Here is a 24,670-nt window from a genome sequence, read left to right on the forward strand (position 1 = left end):
CAATCAGATTTCAGAAAAAAGTTTACAGTTTGTTTTAAGTTTAAGCTTACAAACAGGACTAGCAGTTTCTAGACATTGTTTTTCACTTATCATGTCCCTCTGATTTTAGGGTTTGGTTATGGTTAGGGTGGGTTTAGGTTTCATTTAAAAAAAATGTCCTGAACATAATATGTTGCCCTGAGGAAAACAACCACTTGGCAAAATCAAGAGCTATAATAACAAATATTACAATGTCCATAGATATTTTCCATATACATATTGTGTGATAATGGACACATTTTTAATCAAAAAGTATATGGTAATGCAAATACCCATAGGTTTTAAAGTGATTTTTGTTCTCTTTTAGCCTTACTTTGCCTGTGTGTCTGAGATTCTAAATGAAGACTGTTGTTTTAGGTTGAAAACATAACATCACTGTTTGGGACTGTTGTAATAGGTTAAAACATGTGACAGATGAATGGAGATTCCTTATCTGTCAGTGATGCGAGTCGTGTGTCTATATGGGAAGGAAGTCCATGTCAACAGCACAAACAGCTGAAGCACATTCATGTTTTCAAAGATCACTTGGGGTTTAAAGATGATACTTCCCCATGCAACACGTCATCATTGTTAACCTCAGAGTTGTTTTTGAGTCTGATGTGGGAAATAGAAAACTTGACATATTGTCCTAAACCCAAACATTTGGAACACATTTTCCCCATTTACCACAAAGGGCTGGGAAATATTACCATGTCTGTCATTATTTTTTTATTTAGTTTTTGGTGACAGTAGTGGGCAGTACCAAGTTACCACAGTTTTATAGTAACAATAGGCTAACTGTGGCAATTACTGTGTTCTGGCAAAACATTTGGTTTCCATACTTAACCACCATTAAGTAAAAATGTAAACATCCCCTAAATCCCAATTAGCATACTAAATATTTAAAATTAGAATTAGTATGTCCTAATTTTTACTTTGTTGAAATGGGTAGCCTTACCAGGATAGTGTACTGTACTTGTACTGTGTGGTGTAGACTATTATTGCATAATATTATCTGTTACAATCCTGTTCTAAATAATTTCTTCACTTTAAGCACATCCCCATGTACAGTAACCTGGAATGGTATGGCTGGTTTAATTTGATACCTGTCACTGTGTCATCTATCATATCATGTCCTATATTTGCAGGCTACATTTGTTCTCTTTTTTTATATAAAACTTTTGAAACAATGCAATGTCTGATTTTTTGTACTGTTTATGGATTAAACCACTGCGAGAGGGAGGAGCTGATTTACGAATTAATAAATAAAATATTCTATGTGATGCTTCACTCACTGAATTAATAAAATGAACGATAAAGTACACGAGAGTAAAGTAAAGCTGAAATGCAAGAACGTATAGTTGTATTCACGAGTGTTTAGGCAACACTTCCGTTACTTGCTGCGCTGTCTCAGTATACCTACATACACTTGCATACTCCCGAAACAAAAACCGTATATACTTAGGGCATAGTGTAAAGTAGGCGAATTGGGTGCTCAGTTTCTTATTTACGATGCAATATTCTTGAAATAGGGGAGGGGGGATAGAGAGCAAACATTACAGAAAATAAATAAAATCTATTATCAGTATTTTTGTATAGTAGTAACTGTAGTGTCCTAATCTTTATCGCACGGTAAGTGAATGCTCTCTAGTGTCGTCTCACTCGTCTGTATCAGTTCACCTCTCCACCCCCTCTTTTCTCCGTGTGCCCTGATGATGGCACGGCGCGCGGTAATCCTCTCAGCGGCGCACATGCTCAGTACCGATCACTGTGGCGATTTGTAATGGCTGCGGGATGATGTGATACGAGTCCCGGTGCCGCTCCGCCGAATGCCATTTCCTGAGACCGCCAACCACTCCGTTCAATCCTCTGTCAACATGGTTGACATCCGACGCGAGAATAACGGACGGCCATCGTAGTGAAGAGCATCCGCGGGAGCTTTAATCGTGTAAGTTGATTGTTTATGTTGTCTTTGTATACTGCGGTTCAGTGAACTGGAGCTCGGGGCATGCTCGTGTCAGTGTTTCCATGCTGTTATCCGGGGTCACTACAGTTCATAGCATCTCTGGAGAGAGAGAAAGAGAGGGGAGGAGGACACATAGCCGCGGGCTGTATAAGTGCATCCAATTATGAAATTTGACGTGTGTATAAGGGCCATGTTATTGATATTGCACTAATATTTACCGGATATATGTGGCGCGTAGATTATAAATAGGATCACTTATTTTGCTGTTGTTTTTAGTATTAACGCGAAAACGGTTGTTTAAATAGACCTTTAGCACTGCAACAGGCTTACTGTGGGCGATCAGCCAGTCACACAATGAATTTTCAATGAGCGCGGGGTTACTACAGTTCATTTCAGCGGTGCACCAGAATAATACACTGTTATCACCCATTATTACAATGAACAAACCTGTTATAAACACATAGAAACGAGGGCAATGCAATTATTTGCAATTTTGTAAGTGTATCCCTATATCGTCCAGCAGTGTAGAGGGCAATTTAATTTAGACACATAATGGTACTCTGTGCTGCAGATTAGATTTTACAAATGCTTTTAATTTGTATTTTGTTCTGCAGTATTTTATCACGTGAGTTTTAAAATCACGTGGCCCTAAGAAAAACGCAACTTGTTAAGTAACAACAACATGTGTTAGACACACCTCACATTGTTGCTAGATTTGAAAACATTTATCTATTACTATAAGCTTGTTTTTAAACATGCATTTTGTATCTCTTGTGATAAGTTAATTTGTATAATTTTCTTTCTCAGTTTGTAATAGTGCCAGTGAATTGCGTGTGGTTGGCGGTAGTCGGGAATGATGGCCGTGAAGGAGCGTGTGGAGGCGGTGTTGAATGTGGGCCTGCGGGTCCCCAGTATCATGTTGCTGGAGGTGCTGTACCGATGGGATGTCAGCTCCTTCTTCCAAAAGATCCAGAGGAGCAGCCTCAACAATAACCCCCTCTTCCAATACAAGTACCTGGCCCTATACCTGCACTATGTGGGTGAGTTACAGCATGTCTGTTTTTCAAAACCCCACAGTGTTTAACACAAAACAAAAAGTACCATATAAAGATATTTTTGCAAGAATAAGGTTACTTTTAGCTCCCATGGTGGGTATTTTAAAGTACAGTACTGTACCACTGTATTACACAATTATTAAATCTGATACTTTCACTGTAGCATGGGTGTTTTTGGTAAGGGAATGCACAGTATGGTTGGTATCACTTGGCAGGTTTATTGGTATTTTTTCTGAAGCAATATTGTTCCTGTCTTTTTTTCTCCCTCCCACCTAAAACTTGTCAAAGCTAAATCTGTTATAGAAGATAGATTTGTAAATCATTTGAGTCAGTTTTAGTAGTTCAGGGTAGTCTAGGAAGATTATTTGCAATTGTAATTAGAGAAAAATGAATGGTTTTAGGTTAGATGAGATGATCATCACATTGCTTCGGTGGGACGCTCTGTTTCTCAGGACATTTTGTAATGGTGATTCAAAGTCAAAGAGACTATTGAAAGTAGAATTGAAAACGCCTAATTGAGCTGATGGAAGGTTATTTAAAACACTCACCAAAAATAAAGACCACTTTCTCTGTGTTTGATTACCCTGCGCTACTGCTGACAGTGGTGTAGTTAGATGTGTATAATGGAGCTTTTCCATTGCATAGTACTCCACGGTTTGGGTCGTGTCAGCTACTTTTGGGGCCTTTTCCACTGGGTGCAGTACGTGGTACCTGATACTTTTTTTCGTACCACCTCGGTTGGGGTTCCAAGCGACCCAAGCTGATACCAAAACGTGATGTGAAAACACTGTAAATTACTGATTGGTCTGAGAGAATTGTCACTACCAGCGTCATCGCTATAATATAAAAGTTTACTTTTGTGCTAGCTTGCGCTGTCTCGAGTAAACCTGTTGTCATCTGTGCTTTGATGTCAGTTCCCAAACTCCCTCTTAAAGCAACACCAAAGAGTTTTTTTACCTTAAAATAACGTTTCCAAAAAAGTTTCAGTGGTTCATCCACTCAAAACAGGGTGAACGGTACTTTCACATTCGCTTTGCAGCCCTCTAACGGCCAAAACCGCACTAAAGAAGTTTCCAACTGTCGGGTAGTGGTCCTGTAGTTCGAGTGAAAACTACAAAAACTTGCTTTACGGCAGACCTACAATCCAATCAGAGCCAGCAATGCTGCAGTATTTACGACAGTGCTAATGAACAATTACGCTTCTAACCTGTAGGGGGAGCAAAGAGCAATAAGTCTTTAGTGTTGCTTTAATGATGAAAACATCCACAGGTTGAGATTCAGGAACACCACACCAGTTTTTTCCAGACTTGCAGTTTGTGGTGGCACATTTGCGACACGCACGTCTACATATGCTTAAATGCAACTTAAATGAGGTTTGTACAGAAACTGTCATGTGAGACAGAGGTAGTGATAAACGCAATGTGCAAACGTTTATTTGTGGTGGTCAACTCAACGACTGAGAAATAAATGAATGTATGACTATGTTTTTCACCAGGGTGGTGATGGCGCAGTGGATAAGACACACGCCTTTGGTGTGAGAGACCAGGGTTTGAATCCACCATTGTGTCCCCGAGTAAGTCGCTTTGGATAAAAAAATGAATGAATAAATGTAAAGAAAAGTAAAGTATGATGTCACAGCAGTAGGCAGCACAAATATAACGACACATCTATAATCCCCCAACTCCGAAGTGATACTAAACTCGATGGAAAAGCTAACCAAGCCAAAGTAATGTGAGCTGACCCGACTTAAACCATGGGTAACTACGCAATGAAAAAGTGCCAGAATTTAGACCAGTGGCCACGCTAGACTTTCAGCATAAGAAAAGTAGCAGCAACCAGATATAATATCCCTCGCTCATCACCCGCTAAGGTGATGTTGTTTTTTAATATACACATGGATTTACAGACTTGCTTTTTCCATCACCTGATAAGGTCAACGTAGTTCACCAATCTTAAACTTTGGAATTTACCAAAATAGAAAAATTTCCACATAAGCTTGAATGGAAGTTGATGGAATGAAAAGTCTTGTGTGATCGTGGCATTATTTAAAGGAAACGCTCTGACATTGATGTGTGTGTTTGTACTATAAGAGTGTGTGTTTGACTTGAGTGTTGTTTGAAAATGACTTCCTTTTAGCATCCTGCTTAATTGTTAGGATAGTTTATTTCCCCTTGCTCCTACTACCTGGAAAGATTCAGAGCAGAGCAGAAAGTGTCTTTAGGTTTCAGCTCATTGGTCTTCTTTATAAGTCTTGTAAGTGTGTGTGGACATGTGGTTGTTATAAATCATTGTTATGTGCAGATCCAGTCATATAATAATGACTGTGTTTAGTTTAATATAGATATAGCACCTTCTGTTTTTGGCTTGGCTTTGTTTTACAGGTGCAACCTGTCCAGTGAAGGTTGCACTATTGCACCCTCAGGACCCCTGCCGAATGGCAGGCAGAGTCCAAGTAGCTCCCAATGGTTAAAAGTACTGCTGTCAGGAGAAACACTGGTGCATTTTTTTCTTAGGCTTGCTGGGTTTTTAAGCTTTTTGGCTGTTTGTTTACATGACAATGGCATTTTGGGGTTCTAAAAACACAAACTATTGAAGCCGGGTTTCAAAGTACACTTTGTCATCTCTGTGTACACTACCAAAATTTGAATCTGTCATAAGGGTGTTGTCATGCTTATGCATTAATTCAATTTACAGTTATTTCTGGTTCTCAAATTTGATTGGCTGAGAGGCTTTTCCAGCCATGTGATATTCCCCCAGTATCATCATGGGAACCACTTCACTGTTTGTATCACTCTGCCACTATTCGTTCCTGGTTTTGTCACGTTCAGTATAAAACTCATACCTGGGTAGTTAGTTATGACTTTCAAAACAAAGATTAAAGGGTTACCTCTCATCCTGGGCTTTGAAGGAAGAAGTTCCGCACAAAAGAGGCTTTACATTTTTGGTCATTCCGTTGTCGTTGTTTTTAATTTTTTTTTAAACACTTGTGCCATCGAACTGTTGCATAAATGCAATTAAGCCTGTAAAATGGCTCCATATCAGCATGGCTGTGTGATTGATTTCTTTCACACTCCTCCTCTAGCGAAATAGCTTTAGTTTATGCGTGAGTGTAACCAAAACGACAATGGACGCCTACAGGACTGTGTTTGTAATGCTAAAAAAATCTAAATGTTGAGAAAATCGCATTTATATAGCTCTCTACTGGCTTACCGCTGTAATGAAGTTGTTGACTGAATGTTGACTGAGTGGGCTTTTACATAAAAAACAAACTTGAATAGGAAATCCAGAGCGGGTAGCAACAAGAGTAAAATAAAGTTTTTATATACTGTATATGAAATTTGATCTTTACATAATACAATGATTTTTGGCATTAAAGAAAAATCTATATTTTTGACCTATGCTATTTTTGGCTTTTTCTACAAATATACCCACTCCACTTACAACTGGTTTTCTAGTCCAGGGTTACATATGTGCGCAGGTGTGAAGTATTTCTTTACAAAGTTGCATCTGGCCTGGCACGCATAATACAGCATTTAGTCATTGTTGATTTTTGACAGTGTTGTCATGTGTAATTTTTTCGAAAATGCTAAGGAAAACTACATTAACTACATTGTTGTAATGTAAATGTTGCCCTAGTCTTGATAAATATCAACTGGCCTTGAGAAGCTCCTGTAATATACAACATTTAAGCAGAATTAATAGCTTTGTCCCCTACTACAATTTCACTGAACCAAAGTCTGAGACTGTGAGACCATTAGAGCTAATAGAGATAGAAGAAGGGCAAAAATTCTGCAGAACAGCTCTGTGTTTTGTTCGAGCTGTAAATATCTACAGTATATATTTTGAGCTTCAGACTCATCACTTTATGAGTACCTCTCGCCCTTTAATGCATATATAGGAGAAGATAAATAACAGTGCCTGTAATGTAGCAGCAGTGAAGCAGAAAGGTGAAATTAAGATATGGGGAACATCTACTGTCAGCAGGATCACAGGCACTTTCTGTATTATTGATAATCTGAGCTTTTCCACATCCAATCACAACTTGGCCAAGTCCTCTCTTCTTTGACCTGCCGAAAGCTTCCTCATATTTCAGTGCTAACTGTATTCCCAGGTAATTGCATTGGTCTAAACTTGTGTGCCAGCATGCTTTCCATTAATCAATACTATAAACTTTGGGTCTCCCATAGCAGCGAAATTTACCTCTATTTTACAGTTCATCATAACCCCTGAACTTTCTATACAAACAAACTATATGCCAAAAATAAACTGTACACTCTAAAAACAAACGGTGCTAAATAGTACTAAAGGTGGTTCTTGGCTCGTAATCATAGAGGAACCATTTTCAGTGCTATATAGCACCTATGATAAACTATACGGGGGTCATATGGTTCTACATAGCACCTTATGGTTCTACACAGGTGCTACACAGGTACTTCATTGGTGCTACTGTATATGGCACTTAAAATGGTTCCTCTATGATTACGAGCCAAGAACCACTTTTAGTGCTATTTAGCACCGTTTGTTTTTAGAGTGAAATAGGATGATGGGAATGGGATTGAAAGGATTATGTACTGCCGTTTACCAAAAAAAGTTTGAGAATCAACATCAATCTTTCTTGCTTTAAACATGTGATCGCCATAACATCAAAGGCTTCTTTTAACTTTTCAAATATCCTTATTGCCTGTGTTGTGTGCGTTTATTTTTTGTGTGTGAGAGTTTGTGTCTTTATATGGTGTTTTGTAAATTTGTGAATGGCAGATGTATGGTTACTGAATGACACAGAAACTGTTACGCAACAGGAGGGATCAAGCAGTTTTGACATATAGTAATGAGGGCTTAAACTGCACGACACAAGCCTTGATCTTCCTCTCATCTGGCATGAACACGTGTGCGTGATACTGGAGGCTGAATCATGTACTAATATAATCTCCTTAATTGGGATGTTAAATGTACAATACAGGTTATTTATTGTTCAGAGCCCTTGAATCCTGCATATATAGATGCTTTTATTAGACCAATGTTTTGATGATATCGCTGTTACCTTTTGCTGACATCCTCATATTGTGTTATGTTAGCTTAATGTTTTCCATGCTGTTTTTTTCACTTGCATTTTTTCTCTCATCAATTGTGTTATTTCATTAACACAATCTATAATTATACTAACATCCAACTTGTAACATTTTATATATATATATATATATATATATAGCTGCATGATTCACTACCTATAGCAAAATCATGTGAACTGTGTAGCACAAAACATGGTATACTGTATCCATCAATGCTCTTTACTTAAACTTTTTGTTTTCCACTGGGATGAATGAACTGAAAATAATATCTATCTAGCCTCTTTCTTGACTCATTATTAGTTAAAAAAGCTGAAAAAGCAGTGTTTTTTTTTTTTTCAAAAAAATTGGATTAAAAATGCAAAATACAGTATTTGTGTTTGCAGGTTGCATGCAATTTCCCATACTATTATTCAATAATAAAGTATGTGGTATTTATGTGCAGTAAGTGTGATGGACAGTATGCTAGTTTTTCATTCTGAACACAGCCATATAGTTTTTCTGCAGGTGCGACTATCAGTGGAAATCTGGATTCAGTCTGTGTTCTCAGTCTGTTTGACTTCCTTTGACAGCGTTCAGCCTGAGTGAATGAACTCTCTTTCCTGGTCTGTGAGAGAGATTGAGTTGGAGCTGCCATCAGAAACCTTTCTGTATGCTTGACAGCATCCTTACACAGTGGCCTAACAGCGGTCTCACTCTTTAACTCTCTTTTAGGCTACATTCTGAGTCTAGTGCTGCTGACTCTGCCCCGACAGCACCTGGTGCAGCTCTACCTGTATGTGCTCACCGCTCTGCTGCTGTTTGCTGGCCACCAGATCTCCAGGTGAGAGTTTAGGACTTGAATGAGATATTATATGCATACACAGGAGACAAAAGCTCAGATGCAAAAGCCGCAAAACACTTCCTCCGTCACAAATGAGGTAATGATATTAACTGAGTGCTCTCGGCCCATATTATACTTTCTTCAAATACTTTCACTTCAAATATGCTTAATCCCGGCCTCAGGCCATTCAGAAATATGGTTTGTTAGCAGAATTTGTTTTTTCTTAAAAGTACTTAAAGTGCACGTATAAAGAATTGGATGAACAATGTTTTTTTACCTGGTTAAAGAAGGTTTACTGAATATATCAGGATATTGACCGATTATTGAGCGTATTTTTATCGATTTTTTGAGTCTTTTATCTTTATTCAGAAAGGACAATGAAGAGTGACTAGAGACTTATTTGGAGATAAGTAGAGATGGAGATGTTTGCAGCAAAAGACAGTCCAATTGGTTAAATAGCAATGAAATGACTTTTTTGTTACAGTTTTGAAAATAAGGCATTACGCATACTGACTAATAATCTTTTGTTTGCCATTTAAGTGAAATTACCGAACCTAAAAATAAGAGCCTGAAAAAAATGCTAATTTACAAGAAAACATAGATGGTTTTGCATTTGAGCTTTCCATATAGTTTTTAGGCTTTATAAAATGAAACCTGTGGCACTAATCAAAAAAGCACATTTCTTTTGACATTGACCATGTTCATTGCAATAATTCAGCTCATTAGAGCCATTTTTATCTGGAATCGGTATGCTATTTTTGCAGTAAGTTTGTTTTTAGAAGCAGCCAATAAAAATGACTCAGTAGAGAGGCGTGTTGTCTTTGCGTTCTTTCAGAACGAGCTCACAACTGTGTGAAATGTAATTTATTTTGCTGTGGAGCTAGAGATTTAAGCTACGGCTGCCTCCCACCATAACAGCTCTCATATGCTTGCCAAAAATATACTCTGTAGGCACTATGTACTTGTAAGGTCAGTGATGGTCAAAGCCATTTAATAGAGAGAAACCAGAAATGACACAGTTTTATACAGTCCAAATTTATACCCTGAGAGGAAATTGTGAATTATAAAGTACTTCAAAATACTATTAAAGGAATATTCCATTTTCTTACAAGAAAAATCCAGATAATTTACTCACCACCATGTCATCCAAAATGTTGATGTCTTTCTTTGTTCAGTCGAGAAGAAATTATGTTTTTTGAGGAAAACATTGCAGGATTTTTCTCATTTTAATGGACTTTAATAGAGCCCAACATTTAATACTTAACTCAACACTTAACAGTTTTTTTCAACGGAGTTTCAAAGGACTATAAATGACCCCAAACGAGGCATAAGGGTCTTATCTAGCGAAACAATTGTCATTTTTGATAAGAAAAATAAAAAATATCCGGGAGCAGCATACAGTATGGCGGACTCTTGTGGCTGTAAGACTCTTGTAATGATGGTAATGATGTCTCTTCTTCCTTCATAAATGTCAAAATTAATTCATACTGACTTACAAGGCGCACCTGACTACAAGCCGCAGCACCAGCCAAGTTATGAAAAAAAAACGCGGCTTATAGTCCGAAAAATACGGTAGTGTTAATTGTATGTATGTTCGTAAAAACTTCTACATTTTCGTATTATAAATAAGGCCTAGTTCTGCATTAACCTAAACGTATATGTTGTTTATGTTTGTATAGGGGAAATGTTTTACTTTGCATATTTGCAACTTTCCAAATTGTATTCTGGCCCTCTTTATCTCCCAGTCGCTCTTGAGTGAATGTAAGTCTCGCACATGTTACCAAAAGAAACTTGCATGAACATACTGGGAAGTCAATGCAATTAATACAACAGTTAGTTACAAAGAGAGATGGAGAACCACATACAGTAAAATTTGTAGGAACTGTGGTTGAGAATAACAATTAAATGAAGTTGAACAAATAAATTAGCTTTGAATGTGCTAAAATGATTAATGTGATGACGTGTCTTATTCAGTGCTAGTGTTAAAAAACCAAGCTGCCATCTATAATCAGTATGAAATAAATTAAATCCATCAAACCATTCAAGGAGAACCTTAAAAGTTACATTTTAGCAGACAATAAAACAGACATTTTTCTTCACTGGAAACGTTGTGGGCCTGCGATTATAGCATGCTTTTTTGTTCCTTGACAGGTGGCTGTTTAGTGTCAGATTAAGAGAGAGCTTTTAGCACATTTCTCAGCATAATGTGTGTCTCTAGAAGACGCAGCGGCTGCTCAAATTAAGATCACCCAAGTGTAGCAAAGCCATTACTGCCTGCTCATAACTTACCTTACTGACTACATCCCCTCTCTGCCTTCTTACTCTGAGCAGTTTGAGCTCAATGAAGGATTTAACTGAGCATTCAGAATGTTTATTATGTACGTGTGTATGTGGGCTTTATGAATCCTGGAAACTGTTCTGACCACTCAAGAGGGAATACCTCCAAGAATTTGTCCAGGTTTTATTTCACTCAATATTTCACAAAATTTTTCTTTTACTTATGGAGTTAGGAATTAAGTTTTTTTTTATGGCAAGTATAATATATTTTATTATTATTATTATTATTATTATTTATATATATATATATATTTCTTTAGTTAGACTTTGGCGATATATTGAAAATTTCCCAAAAATGTTATGACCGCATATTTTAATGCTTTTAATGATAATGAACGTTTATTATTGTGGCTTAAGCTGGTATCTGTAGCAAGAACTGCAATACATAATTGAATAAAAGAGTCGTGTTTTACCAGTTTCTAACCGTTTATACTTTCTGTAATAATTGAATCTACTTTGTTACAAATGCTGTTTGTTTTGTATAATGTGAATGACACTTTTAAGCCATTTTAATATAAATAAAAATATAAATATATCCTACATTGATTGACAAGTACCAAGGTTTTATTAGCTAATAGCTGTATTACCTCCCCTAATTTGGAGTAAAACATGACTTAACTCATTCCCGCCATTTTCTTTTTTTTTTAAGTTTCCTGAATTTTTTGTTATTGTCACAAAAGTTTCACAAAATGCCTTTTAGGAAAATTTTCTTCTATAAATATATAAACATACAATATATTTAAAATAAAGAACACACCCTCTGCTTTTAAACAAACAAAACAGAAAAAAGTTTAATCCTGTTCTCTTTTGTAAATTCTCAAATAAAGATTTTTTTTTTCAAAAATACCAAATTTTAAGCAAAAATCTAAAATAATTGCATTTTTATAAAGAACTTTGGTTAGAGCTTAGATTCAGAACAAAGATCAAAATATACACAGAGTTCATAGAATTGTAGAATTAGCTGAAGCTTCAGTTTTTATAAATTGGGTAAGTCCGCCTTCTAGTGGATAATAGCGGAATTAAATATTACAGTAAAAACTTGTCAGGGAAGCCTCATTGGCAGGGAAATGTTGTCTTTTAATTAACGAGATAACTCCTTAATGGCGGGGAAAGAGTTAAGTGTGTTACTCTTCAACATTGTTCTACAAAGCTAAACAAAAGGATTTTTGTATTGTTTTAAATTGGTATATTGGTGCTCACTTGGCCTCAGCTTTGTGTCATAAGTGAATGTTCCCATCTGATAGAAGAAGTGAAGGTTCCACTGCTGTAAGTATAGATTGTGATGACTCAGAGGGGATGTCTTTGTCTCTCAGATGTTACAATAAGGTCAATAAAGTGTATGTTCTCTGTTTCAGGGACTATGTGCAGAGTGAGCTGGAGTCTGGATATGAGGGTCCACTGTACCTGGAGCCTCTTTCCATCAATCGTTTCACTACTGCGCTTATCTGTAAGCATTTATGGCATTTCCCTTGACATGCTGGGATAAAATTTAAGATCAGGTTTAAACAAAACATGCAGAATTCACAAGGCTTCTTGTGGCTTAAGTCTGGAATACACTACACCACTCTGGACAAACGGACAATTGTAAAGCTAGACTCACACAGACTTTCTGCAACAAGTTGACAGATTTCTCAAAAATTTGCGTGGATTTTTTACTTCAGACTATGATTCCAATCCAGGACAGGAAACATGTTTGATATTTTCAGCCAATTTTAGATCACACATAGCATTACCAACCCAAGATCGTATTTTAAGTCACAATGAAATGGAAGTAGCGATTGTCTTATTTTCCCAGTATCTGAAATGAAAAAGGTAGGGCTAGGCTTGATAGTAGTAGTAGGCTTGAAGTATAGTTCCCAGCCATATCTGTCTAGAAAAATCCAACTTTTAATTTTCCATCTGTCTTAGTACACGATGCAACTACAAAATAGTCAAGTTTTACATAGGAAAAATATCAAAACTCTTTATGAGCGTGATGCTATATGGTCTTATCAGATTCAATGGAATATGCCAAGCTATGCTAAAAGTGGAACCGCTGGATCCAGAGATCAGCTGAATGGATTCCAAAATGGTAAAAATCAAATGTTTAACTCTAGGGGAGCTGGAAAATGAGCATATTTAAAAAAAAAATGGAGTGTCCCTTTAAATGCGCATCATTGTCTCTCTACTGTATGCAAAATCACACGGAAAGACAGATGAGCATTTACTTTGTGTTTCCAGATCTTGCAAGAAACAAAACGGTTAATTAGAACAAACCCATAATAAACAGATAAATCTAAATGATTTATATTAGGAATAAAGACTGAAACATCACTGTCTGCACTTGCCCATTTTAATAACTTTTAATACTAAACCTTATGGCTTTGAGCTGAGCCCAAAAAAGGCCAAAAAATAGGTTTTAATAGGTGAAGCATGGCAACACTTTAAAACACTGTAAGAGCTTTAAAACAGCTTCACAAACATGCCATACAAATACACAACACCTGCAGATGGTGGATTTCTTAAAATGGCAGAACACCGTCTGCGTCTTTTGTTGATGTGATACTAACTTAGTTAGAACAGTGGATGACAAACACATGAACAATACTATGGTTACCTACATTTATTATAGGGTTAGTTTACTTAAAAATGAATTTTTTTAAAGATGTAGTGGACATTGTTTAAAGGACAAGTTAGGTATTTTACACTTAAAGCCCTGTTTTCAGATTGTTTATGATGAAATAGAACCGTTTTGACTAATTTTTCGAAATATGCTGCTGCCCTGAGAATTTTCGGGTGTTTGCGTGTCACCTCCCACCTCTACAATGGGTTTATAGGTGCACTGGAACAATCCTTTCTAAAATGCATTAAACTTTCGTTTACAAAGACGTGAAACTCACCGAGTGGTCAGCGGTGTTCAGTGATATGCTCACACAAAAATCGCTGCAAAAGATGCTTTCCAACAGCTGTTTTAGCATTCGTTGTAAACTTGTGGACCTAGTTTTCCAAACGCCTCACACCCGTACATTCTTCTGCTTAGAGCTTGAATAATAGACACTCCAGCCCAGGTGGTGGCGCTAATCCGCCTTTGCCAATTGCAAGAATAGAATCAAAGTTCCCGGCGCGGAGTAATACCGTACCTCACAGCACATCTAATACAATTCAATGGAGTTGGCAAAAACTATGATAAAACCTGTTGGAATGCGTATTTTGCAGCGATTTTTGTGTGAGCATATCAGTGAACACCCCTGACCACTCGGTGAGTTTAACGTCTTTGTAAACGAAAGTTTAATGCATTTTAGGAAGAATTGTTCCAGTGCACCTATAAAGCCATTATAGAGGTTGGAGGTCAAACAACAAACACCCTGAAAATTCTCGGGGCAGCCGCATATGTCGAAAATTCAGTCAAAACGGTTCTATTTCATCATAAACAATCTGAAAACAGGGCTTTAAGTGTAAAATAGCGAACTTGTCCTTTAATTGCAAGTTCAAAATACAGATTCAAGCAACACAAAAGTAAACCCTGCGACTCCTGATGACATTAAGTTTCCTGGACAGAATTCAATACAGTATATCATCAAGAGTCACAGGGATTACCTTTGTGTTTGATGCATCTGTATTTTGAACTTTCGAAGAAACTGCACTTGTATTATGAATCTCTCAGGACCAGGATTTTACCTAAAAATATTTTGTACTATTCTACTGGATTGATAATGTCACGTTAAAAGGCCAAAGGGTGAGAAATTTAAAAGCAAAGGTTAAGGCATTTTTCTCATTTGTTCCCCTCTCATATGCTGTGCAGAATAGCAGATATGGAGCTTATATATTCTCCCCTTTCATCACTTTTGCTTACAGTGCTGCACTTTGCCAGATTAATGACAAAGTCTCTCCTGCTCACTTCCTGTGTTTCGCTTCTTCTCTCGCTCTGTGTACTAACAAAGATTGTCTGTCCGGCACTTTGTTCCCAGTGTGTCACCCTCTCACTTCTCTTTCACTGTGTTTTGTCATCTTGCTTTCTCATGAGCAGTCTTGTTTGGTTTGAAACAATGGCAACATGAAAAAACTGAAGTATGCTTTAGTATTTACTATAGTTATCTAATTAGTTTACTGTTAGTGGTTTCTGATTTTTTTCACTTCAAGGTCACAACAATATTTAAAGGCCACCACCCATCATTTCTATTAAATGATGTATACTAGAGATAAGAAAGATGTATATTTGTTACAAAAATAAAAAAGAATAAGAAATATTTATGATTGGTTGTATTAAAGTAAGCCTATTATTAGTGGAATTTCAATAATCTGATGTGATTTGTATTATGTTTTAAATACCTCTCTTGTGTTCTGTGTGTGTGTGTTTATGGTTGGTTAGGCCAGCTGGTGGTGTGTACCCTGTGCTCCTGTGTGATGCAGACCAAGCGCATTTGGCTGTTCTCTGCGCACCTGCTCCCTCTGGTGGCCCGGCTGTGCCTGGTCCCTTTGGAGACCATCGTTTTTGTGAATCGTTTTGCCATGATTTTCACAGGGCTGGAAGTCATCTACTTCTTGGCCTCCAATCTGCTGGTGCCATTTAACCTGGCCAAAACGGCATACCGGGAGCTTGCACAGGTTAGAGACTGTTGAAAATGAAACATGTCTTTTACTTTTTTGATGTTCACAGCTGATTTTTAATGACACCATAAGGGCACATCTGTGCAAAAGATAATGTACAGTAGGTAACTGTTGTAAAGGGGTCGAAGTTTATAGCATAAGTAAATGATGATATTTATTGTTTAAAGTATGATGTGTTGAGCTCTTCCTTGTCTTGTCCTGTAGGTGGTGGAGGTGTATGGGTTGCTGGCTCTTGGTATGTCTCTATGGAATCAGCTGGTTCTGCCAGTGTTGTTCATGTGTTTCTGGCTGGTTCTGTTCGCCCTGCAAATCTACACATACTTTAGTACACGAGATCAGCCTACGTCCAGAGAGAGACTGCTGTTTCTTTTTCTCACCAGGTTGGATCTTTAGTATCCTCTGCTCTTTAACTAAGCATTGACATATGAGAAGCTCAGATGCAAAAGCTGCTAAATGCCACCTTTCACACGACTATCCAATCACAGTGGGGTGGGATAAATATCACAACAACCAACCAGCGCATCATACAACAACTGATAAACAAAGCAAAAGTATCACAGCAACCAAACACTCAGCTGAAGAAAGCTGCCGCTCAGCTGAAAAAACAGCTGGCATTCGGTGTCCTCCAGGCGTTTCAGCCGCATTTTTAAAAGCTTTGGTGTGCACACCCCCTTAGAGGGTTTTGCATCTGAGCTCTTCATATGTAACCAGATATTATACTTGTTTGGTGGCACTATGAATGTAATGGTCCAATTATAATCCTACAGAGAATGTTTTTTACAGATGTAAACCAAAAATTTGTCTCCTACTCAATAATAACAGTCTGATAACAATCCTACAAAAATAGTTATTTATAAAGTTATTTTAGTAATGTGCATCTTGGGGTTTAAAATCACTTAAGTGTTAACATTTGCAAGCCTTTGAAACACGTGCAAATGATCAACTTTCACCCTATATAAATTTGCGTATTATCCGCGAATCGCATGCGAGTCGAACCGTGGGTTGGGATCTGTACGGATCACGGATCAACTGCAATCTGTTACACCACTAATTAGTAAAAAAAAAAAAAACATCTTAAGATACTTGGTAGATATTTACCTCTTATGATTGAGCATTAGAGACTTGGGCTTGAGTAGGCTACTTGCTGGTGGCAAGCTCCTCATTTCCCCGATGAGTCAACGACGACCGGAAGGGAACCTTACCATATTGCACAGAAATGTTGTCAAAGAACGAACAAAATATTAACCGGTAACAATTATTTTAAATAAACGTTTCTGTTCCGGAAAATATATATTTTTTTTAAGTTTCTGGTTTCGTTTCTGTTCCTTGCAAAACATCAAAAGTTTCTGGTTTTCGTTTTTGTTCCGTGAACCGGTTCAAAGCCTTGGTCCAAACTGAAAACAACTTGCACTGAAATATCTTAAAATTAGGGCTGGGTAGAGATTAATCTGTTAATCTAGATTAATCTCATACAAAATTAAAGTATTTTTTTGCATAATGTATGAGTTTGTGATGTGTAAATATTATGTATATTTAAACACACACACACATACATATATATATACATTTAAGAAATGTTTTATTTAAACAATGTTTTTTTATTTATATATAATTTAGAATATATAAAAAAATACATAAATATATATACACATGTAAATGTTTCTTAATACACGAATGTGTGTGTATTTAAATATACATAATAATTACACAAAGCACAAACTCATATGTTATGCAAAAAATAACTTTTATTTTGTATGAGATTAGTCTATCCCCAGCTCTACTTAAAATACATCAGTACCCTTTGTTTTTAGTAAGGCATGTTTGTTAAAACTAGTTATTTTTCCTAATTAAACTTAGGCCTAGTCCTGGCTTAAGCTAATCCCTGCCTGGGAAACCGCCCCCATATCTTAAATCTTAATCTTTAAAAAATTGCAATTAAACCATGTTTTTTGTATACAGTATTTCAGTGGATGACTAGCGGCTAGCTGTGAGTGTACATCGGTTGTACACTCATTATTTCAGTGCATTGTGGGGTTTAATGAGTGCACCCAATAATGTCCACTATAATTTCGGACACCATAAAAATTGAAGGTCCCCTTAAATCTCAGGGGGTAAAGGGGCTATTTTGGACAAGGCTTCTTTACAGCAACGCAATAAATAAAATAAATTCAAAGTCAATTTTGGATTTCACCCCAAAACTACAATTTTATTCAAAATCACTTACTCCTGTGTCATTCTAAACCACCAAGTCCTTCGATTGTCTTTTTTTATGAAAACCGGGAGGCTTGTGACTGTCCCTCAGGCTGCAGTTTAATTTTCACAATCAACCCCAGAAAGAATAAAAGACATTGCCAAAAAGGTCCAGCATTTAGATATAACAACGAGAACACTTTTGTGGGCAAAGAAAACAAAACAAACTATTCAACTATTTGTTTTACTCTTTGGTCGTTCATTGTGCGTTCACGAGTGAAAATCAAGTGCAGTCTATGGCACAGTAACAAGCCTCCTGATTTTCATTAAAAATATCTAAATGGTGTTTCAGAATGACACAGAGGTGATAAATTTGTATTTTTCGGATGAACTAACATTTTAAAAAAGTAACCGAGAAGGTAAAATTGCTTTTTAAAACAAAAGTTAAAGTGTAAAAGCATAAGTTGTATTAAAACAGATTGATCCATGTAAAGGTAACCCAGGAGAGTTCTTGAGATCTTTATCACCACTGTGCATTTGGCCACTTTTATATCAGGTTACTTCAGAGAGGCTCTTTGTACAATTAAATGACAAGTAATATTGTCTTTTAATAGTAGGTCTACCCAGAACAGCTGTAAAATGTTCCTGATACATCAAGGTTTTTTATTTTTAACTCTTTTATGTGTCATCTCCAGTATTGCAGAGTGCTGTTGTACTCCATACTCACTGCTGGGTCTGGTCTTCACCGTCTCATTTGTAGCTTTGGGAGTCCTCACTCTTTGCAAGTTCTACTTGCAGGGCTACAGGGCTTTCATGAACGACAATACCATGCACAGGTAAGCGTCCTTTACTCTTTAAATCTCGATTTCAATGCTCTTTCATTCATTTCATCTTTTTGTACCGTGTGCAACGATAACATTGATAATTGATTTGCAGAAAAATCCATATTGATGCAGTATCACTAAACATAATTTACATCCATACATTAAGCACATTTTTTTAATCCATAGGGAACTACAGTGCAATACTTTGACATTGCTAGCACCACACTCTACCACTTTAGGTGCATCATTTCCCTGTTCTCGTTCTCAGAGGCATGACGGAGGGAATCACTCTTTTGATCCTCGCTGTACAGACCGGACTGATCGAGCTACAGGTCATCCACAGGGCCTTTCTTCTCAGCATCATCCTCTTCATCGTGGTGGCCTCCATCTTGCAGTCTATGCTGGAGATAGCAGATCCCATAGTGCTGGCACTGGGAGCCTCCAGAGACAAGTAAACTCCAAACTTACACAGCAATTGCATGACAGATGTTGGATGTATTACATATTCAGTTTTCTGAATTCATAACCCTTCTGATCAATAGGAGCTTATGGAAACACTTCCGCGCGGTTAGCCTGTGCTTGTTCTTGCTGGTGTTCCCTGCTTATATGTCCTACATGATCTGTCAGTTCTTCCACATGGACTTCTGGCTGCTTATCATCATTTCCTCCAGCATTCTGACCTCACTGCAGGTAGACAACCAACTTAAATACATTACACACCATCAGATGGAAATTTGAATGGAGAAATTTTTTTTTGGCTCTAAGATTAGACCTAATTGGCATGTTAGTTGAATCGTCATAATATCAAATCAAAATCAGCTTTTAAAGGAACACGCCAACATTTTGGGAATTTAGCTTATTCACTGTATCCCCCAGAGTTCGATAAGTCCATACAAAGCTTTCTCATCTCCGTGTGTGCTGTAACTCTGTCTGACGCAGCCCCCGTTAGCTTAGCTTAGCTTAGCACAAAGACTGGAAGTGAATGGCTCCAGCTAGCATACTGCTCCCAATAAGTGACAAAATAATGCGAACGTTTTCCTATTTATCTGTTGTGATTTGTATAGTCACATTGTGTACAAATAACAAGGTCATAAGAGACACAGCCATCTTTTAACAGTACATACTGGGAACTATATTCTGTGAAGACGAAGCACTTCTACTTGGGCGGAGTGATTTGCACTACTCTGACCGAACTCTCTGCTCCCCACCGGGGGCTTCTTGGGTGCTGCATGAAGCCCCCGGTGAGGAGCAGAGAGTTTGGTCAGAGTTGTCGGGGGCTTCTTGGGTGCTGCAAGAAAATCACTCCACCCATGTAGCAGTGCTTCGTCTTCTGAGAATATAGTTCCCAGTATGTATACTGTTAAAAGATGGCTGTGTCTCATATGACCTTGTTATTTGTACACGGTGTGACTATACAAATCACAACATATAAAGGGGAAGATGTTTGCATTATTTTGTCACTTATTGGGAGCAGTATGCTAGCTGGAGCCATTCACTTCCAGTCTTTGTGCCAAGCTAAGCTAGCGGGGGCTGCGTCAGACAGAGTTACAGCACGCACGGAGATGAAAGGTATGTATGGACTTATCTAACTCTGGGGGATACAGTGAATAAGCTAAATTCCCAAAATGTGGGCGTGTTCCTTTAATGATGAGGGAATTTCATGTGATTCACCCTCAGGTGCTGGGCACACTGCTGATCTATGTGCTCTTTATGGTGGAGGAGTTTCGCAAGGCCCCCGTTGAGAACATGGATGACGTCATCTACTGGGTGAACGGCACTTACAGGCTGCTGGAGTTCTTGGTCGCCCTGTGCGTGGTTGCGTACGGTGTATCGGAGACCGTGTTCGGGGAGTGGACCGTGATGGGCTCTACTATCGTGCTCATCCATTCTTACTATAACGTCTGGCTGAGGGCCCAGCTGGGCTGGCAGAGCTTCCTGCTCCGCAGAGATGCTGTCAACAAGATCAAGAGCCTGCCGACAGCTTCTCACCAACAACTCCAGCAGCACAATGACATCTGCTCCATCTGCTACCAGGTGTGTGTATGTGTAGATGCGAGGATTTGTGTTCGTGATGGATGTCCGGTTACTTTCCGTATGTTTTTGTGATATATGACACGTGTCGTCTTGTTTATTTCTGTGAATAGATTAATGATTGGTGTCTAGTTGGGGTGGAACGGCGCAAGCCTTACTATTTCTACAGCACAAACAGATTTCTTAGTATAATAATAATACTGCAAATGTTGTCTGCTTGTAGTATTTATAGATATAGTACATCTCTTAACAACTAGAATTTTTTTAGATCCTTTTAAACTTCTTGTAGAGGAGGCATGTAAGCCATATCTAAGGGTGTTTATATAATGGAGGTTTGGGGTGATCTCCAAGTATCCAGGGTTCCCACGAGTCCTTGAAATCCTTGAAAGTTTGAAAAAAATTCAAGGCCTTGAAGGAAGGTTTTTAAAAATAAACATAAATAGATACAGGTCATTGAAAGTGCTTGAATAAATTTTGTGCAAGAAGTTTTCTGGAAAAAAATAATATTATTCCCTGTGCAGTGTGACGTCATAACATTTCTAGACTTTTTTTTAGTGCATGTGCTAAACTGTTAGTTTTAAATATGCTTATATCGTGTGCATGTGAATTTTGATCCATACCAAAATGCTTTTTTGTATAGTTGTGTTTGACACATGAAAACTGTAACAATGTATCTTAACTCTTTCCCTGCAAGCGTTTAAAAAAAAAAGTTGCCAGCCAGCACCAGCTTTTGTCATGATTTTCACAAAAGTTTAATGCCTTTCAGAAAATGTTCTTCTTTAAATATTTAAACATACAGTATATCAAATGAAATAACATACCCTCTGCTTTCAAAAAAACAAAAAATGTTTCATCATACCTTTATTAGTTCTCTTTTTATCAACTCTCAAATATGGGTAGGTTACTTCAAAAACACCAAATTTTGAGCAAAAAATTCTAGTTTGTGAAGGACTTTTGATAGAGATCAGATTCAGAGCGATCCTCAAAACATACACGGACATGCAGCTGCTTGTCCTATGGTGCTACTTCCGGGTTTTATAAGTTGCGGAAGAGCTCCACCTGGTGGATAATATTGGTATTATGAATTAACGAAAATACTCGTCATTGACAGGGAAGCGTTTTCTCTTAATTGACGAGTTAACTCGTCAGTGGCGGGAAAAGAGTTAAAAAGTAACACAATGTTACCTTGCTCTCACTTGAAATGTGTGACTCTCACATGAAGTCCTTGAATTTGAGGGTATTGGACCTGGAAAGTCCTTGAAAGGTCCTTGAATTTGAAGTTAACCACGGTGTGGGAACCCTGAGTGCGGCAGGAATGACATATTTTTGTAGGCCAACCCAGAAGTTAGTGGGACACTGGTTCCCTCACAAAAAGCCCTTTAATTTTTCCCATAGACTTGGATTATTGCAAAAATTAAGCTCTGTGTTTAACAAAAGTTAAAGATACTTACACGTTTTGTCAAGTTCATCTTCACAGATTAAATACAAATTTTATACATTTTTAATGAAATTACTAGAAATTTTAAAAGCTGGATTTTGACGGCAGAATTCCTAAAAGTTGTGTTCATCTGTGAAGACTAACTTGTTGAGAAAATTTGAAACTATCATAAACATTATTTTAGAGCTTGTTTTTGTGATTACCCAAAAGTCTGTGGGAGAAATGAAAGGGCTTTTTGCTAGGTAACCAGTATCCCGCTAACTCTATTGTTAAGCAACCTTGTGGAATCCTCCATAGCAACAACCTGGCAAACAATAACACTCCTCAAATGCATGGGCAAGCCGTGCTCACTTTTGTCTATAGTAGAAAGTATTATTTACATATTTTAGGGAATAATAATCTGTGTTTCAATTAAAGGGACATTCCATTTTTTTTAAAATATGCTCATTTTCCAGCTCCCCTAGAGTTAAACATTTGATTATTACTGTTTTGGAATCCATTCAGCTGATCTCCGGGTCTGGCGGTAGCAGTTTTAGCATAGCTTAGCACAATCCATTGAATCGTAGTGATATTACGCACTGCCCGAAAATAATCCTCTGCTATTGAAAGTAACCAAGGGGACTATTTTCGGGCAGTGCGTAATATCACTACGCCTGCTGCAGCCATGTTACATCAGCAAAGTCCTTGATTATTACGCCATTTGAGAGTATAGTTCCTAGCCATATCTGCTTAAAAAAATCACAACTTTTAATTTTCTGTCAGTCTTAGTACACGATGTAACTACAGAAGAGTCAAGTTTTAAATAGGAAAAATATTGAAACTCTTTGGTTATTTTTTGCGCGATGCTAATGGTCTAATCAGATTCAATGGATTGTGCTAAGCTATGCCAAAAGTGCTAGCGCCACACACAGAGATCAGCTGAATGGATTCCAAAACGGTAAAAATCAAATGTTTAACTCTAGGGGAGCTGGAAAATGTGCATATTTTCAAAAAAAGGTGGAATGTCCCTTTACGAAAAGCAATTTCTTTCTCGAAGTGCAACTCTCTTTTGTTCTTGATTTTAGGACATGACATCAGCTGTGATCACTCCCTGCAGTCATCTTTTCCATGCTGGCTGCTTGAAGAAGTGGCTGTATGTTCAGGAGACTTGCCCTCTTTGTCACAACCAGCTGAAAGGGTCTTTACAGCCCAGCTCTTCAACACAAGATGGCACATCACAGCAACCAGAGTCCGAAGTTCCCCAGCAAGAGCTCACGGCTGAACTCAAAGAAAAGGATGGTGTAAAGGAATTAGTCCCAGGTGATTGTGGTCCTCCAGCCTGCTCCTCCTCCACAGGCTAAAACTATTTCCTAAAAACCCGCCTTGAGCTAAACTCAACTCTACACATTTGCTGGCCAAAAGGGAGTGTCACAGGCGAGGAAACTCTGTGATCGGCTCTAAAGGCTCCATAGACAACTACACAATCCACCATCCTTCTAATCCAGACATAGGCATATGCTGAAGATGGTCAGATGCTCAGTCTGACAGACGTGAATAGAAACTTTTAATGAATGGATTGCCTAAACACACCAGCTCTTCCCTAATCTACTATGTCCAGCAAACACCAATGTGAATGTGTTGTGTTGGTGTTGTGTAGGCATTGGCACATATCCACAAGCACGCTCTCAGTATTCAGTAATACTAGCCCGTCTTTTTCTGTTCTCTGTTTGTTTCCATAGAGAAATATACAGTATATATAGTATATATACACATACAGTATGCCACTGCATTTGCACTAATGTAATATAAAGCAATGCTCCAAAGTTGTCTTGTCTGATACCAAATATTTTGGTGTGTATGCGATTTATCAAGTTACCTATATGAAGTATACCTATGTACAAATGTATGTAAAGGGATTTTGATATGCAGAAGTACCTAGAGAGTTAAACTGCATCAAGTGTCATGAAGTGGCCTAAGGCTTTTATGACCTCTAGTGGTTAAAGTGGGAAGAGCCACTGGACACGGAGAAGCATTGGTGTCAGTTTCATTCTTATCAGTATTTGGCATTTATCGCATTTGTGGGCATGAATACATTCAAAATGTATGAGCACAAATTGCGAACGCCATTAAGTTAAATATATTTTACTATGACTATTTTAAAAGTTTTTTCTTTTAAACTTATTTTAATCTGGGACACTTTTTTTTAAAGAAAGGCTGTTGCAGATATTTTTTCATTTTAAAGGTAAACATGAACGTGAATGGAGAGCGTAACCCCGATAGCATTCTGAATTTATCCTTGCCTTTATACTGCATACACTTGGAATGATGTTCTGTGAAGGCTGACATTTGTTTGAAT

At 37.7% G+C, this 24,670-nt stretch overlaps 1 protein-coding gene across 1 annotated transcript; it reads left to right on the top strand.

The window, feature by feature from the left end:
* The first annotated feature begins 1,589 nt into the window (after window positions 1-1,589).
* Window positions 1,590-24,517, top strand: rnf145a (ring finger protein 145a). The gene is made up of 11 exons (XM_065272330.1): window positions 1,590-1,966; window positions 2,792-3,024; window positions 8,820-8,928; window positions 12,621-12,712; window positions 15,614-15,849; window positions 16,057-16,232; window positions 18,738-18,878; window positions 19,135-19,317; window positions 19,409-19,556; window positions 20,544-20,900; window positions 23,400-24,517. The coding sequence occupies exons 2-11, from the start codon at window positions 2,838-2,840 to the stop codon at window positions 23,673-23,675; spliced, it is 1,905 nt and encodes a 634-aa protein (XP_065128402.1). The 5' UTR covers window positions 1,590-1,966; window positions 2,792-2,837; the 3' UTR covers window positions 23,676-24,517.
* Window positions 24,518-24,670: the final 153 nt, after the last annotated feature.

The sequence above is a fragment of the Paramisgurnus dabryanus genome, chromosome 16 (assembly GCF_030506205.2).
Source record: "Paramisgurnus dabryanus chromosome 16, PD_genome_1.1, whole genome shotgun sequence".
NCBI classification, from domain to species: domain Eukaryota; kingdom Metazoa; phylum Chordata; class Actinopteri; order Cypriniformes; family Cobitidae; genus Paramisgurnus; species Paramisgurnus dabryanus.

Excerpts from the sequence above, each read along its gene's own strand:
- rnf145a (XM_065272330.1), top strand. The coding sequence starts at position 2,838 with ATGATGGCCGTGAAGGAGCGTGTGGAGGCGGTGTTGAATGTGGGCCTG. Across the intron at positions 12,713-15,613 it reads TTTCACTACTGCGCTTATCT|GCCAGCTGGTGGTGTGTACC; the intron begins GTAAGCATTTAT and ends ATGGTTGGTTAG. Across the intron at positions 16,233-18,737 it reads CTGTTTCTTTTTCTCACCAG|TATTGCAGAGTGCTGTTGTA; the intron begins GTTGGATCTTTA and ends TGTCATCTCCAG.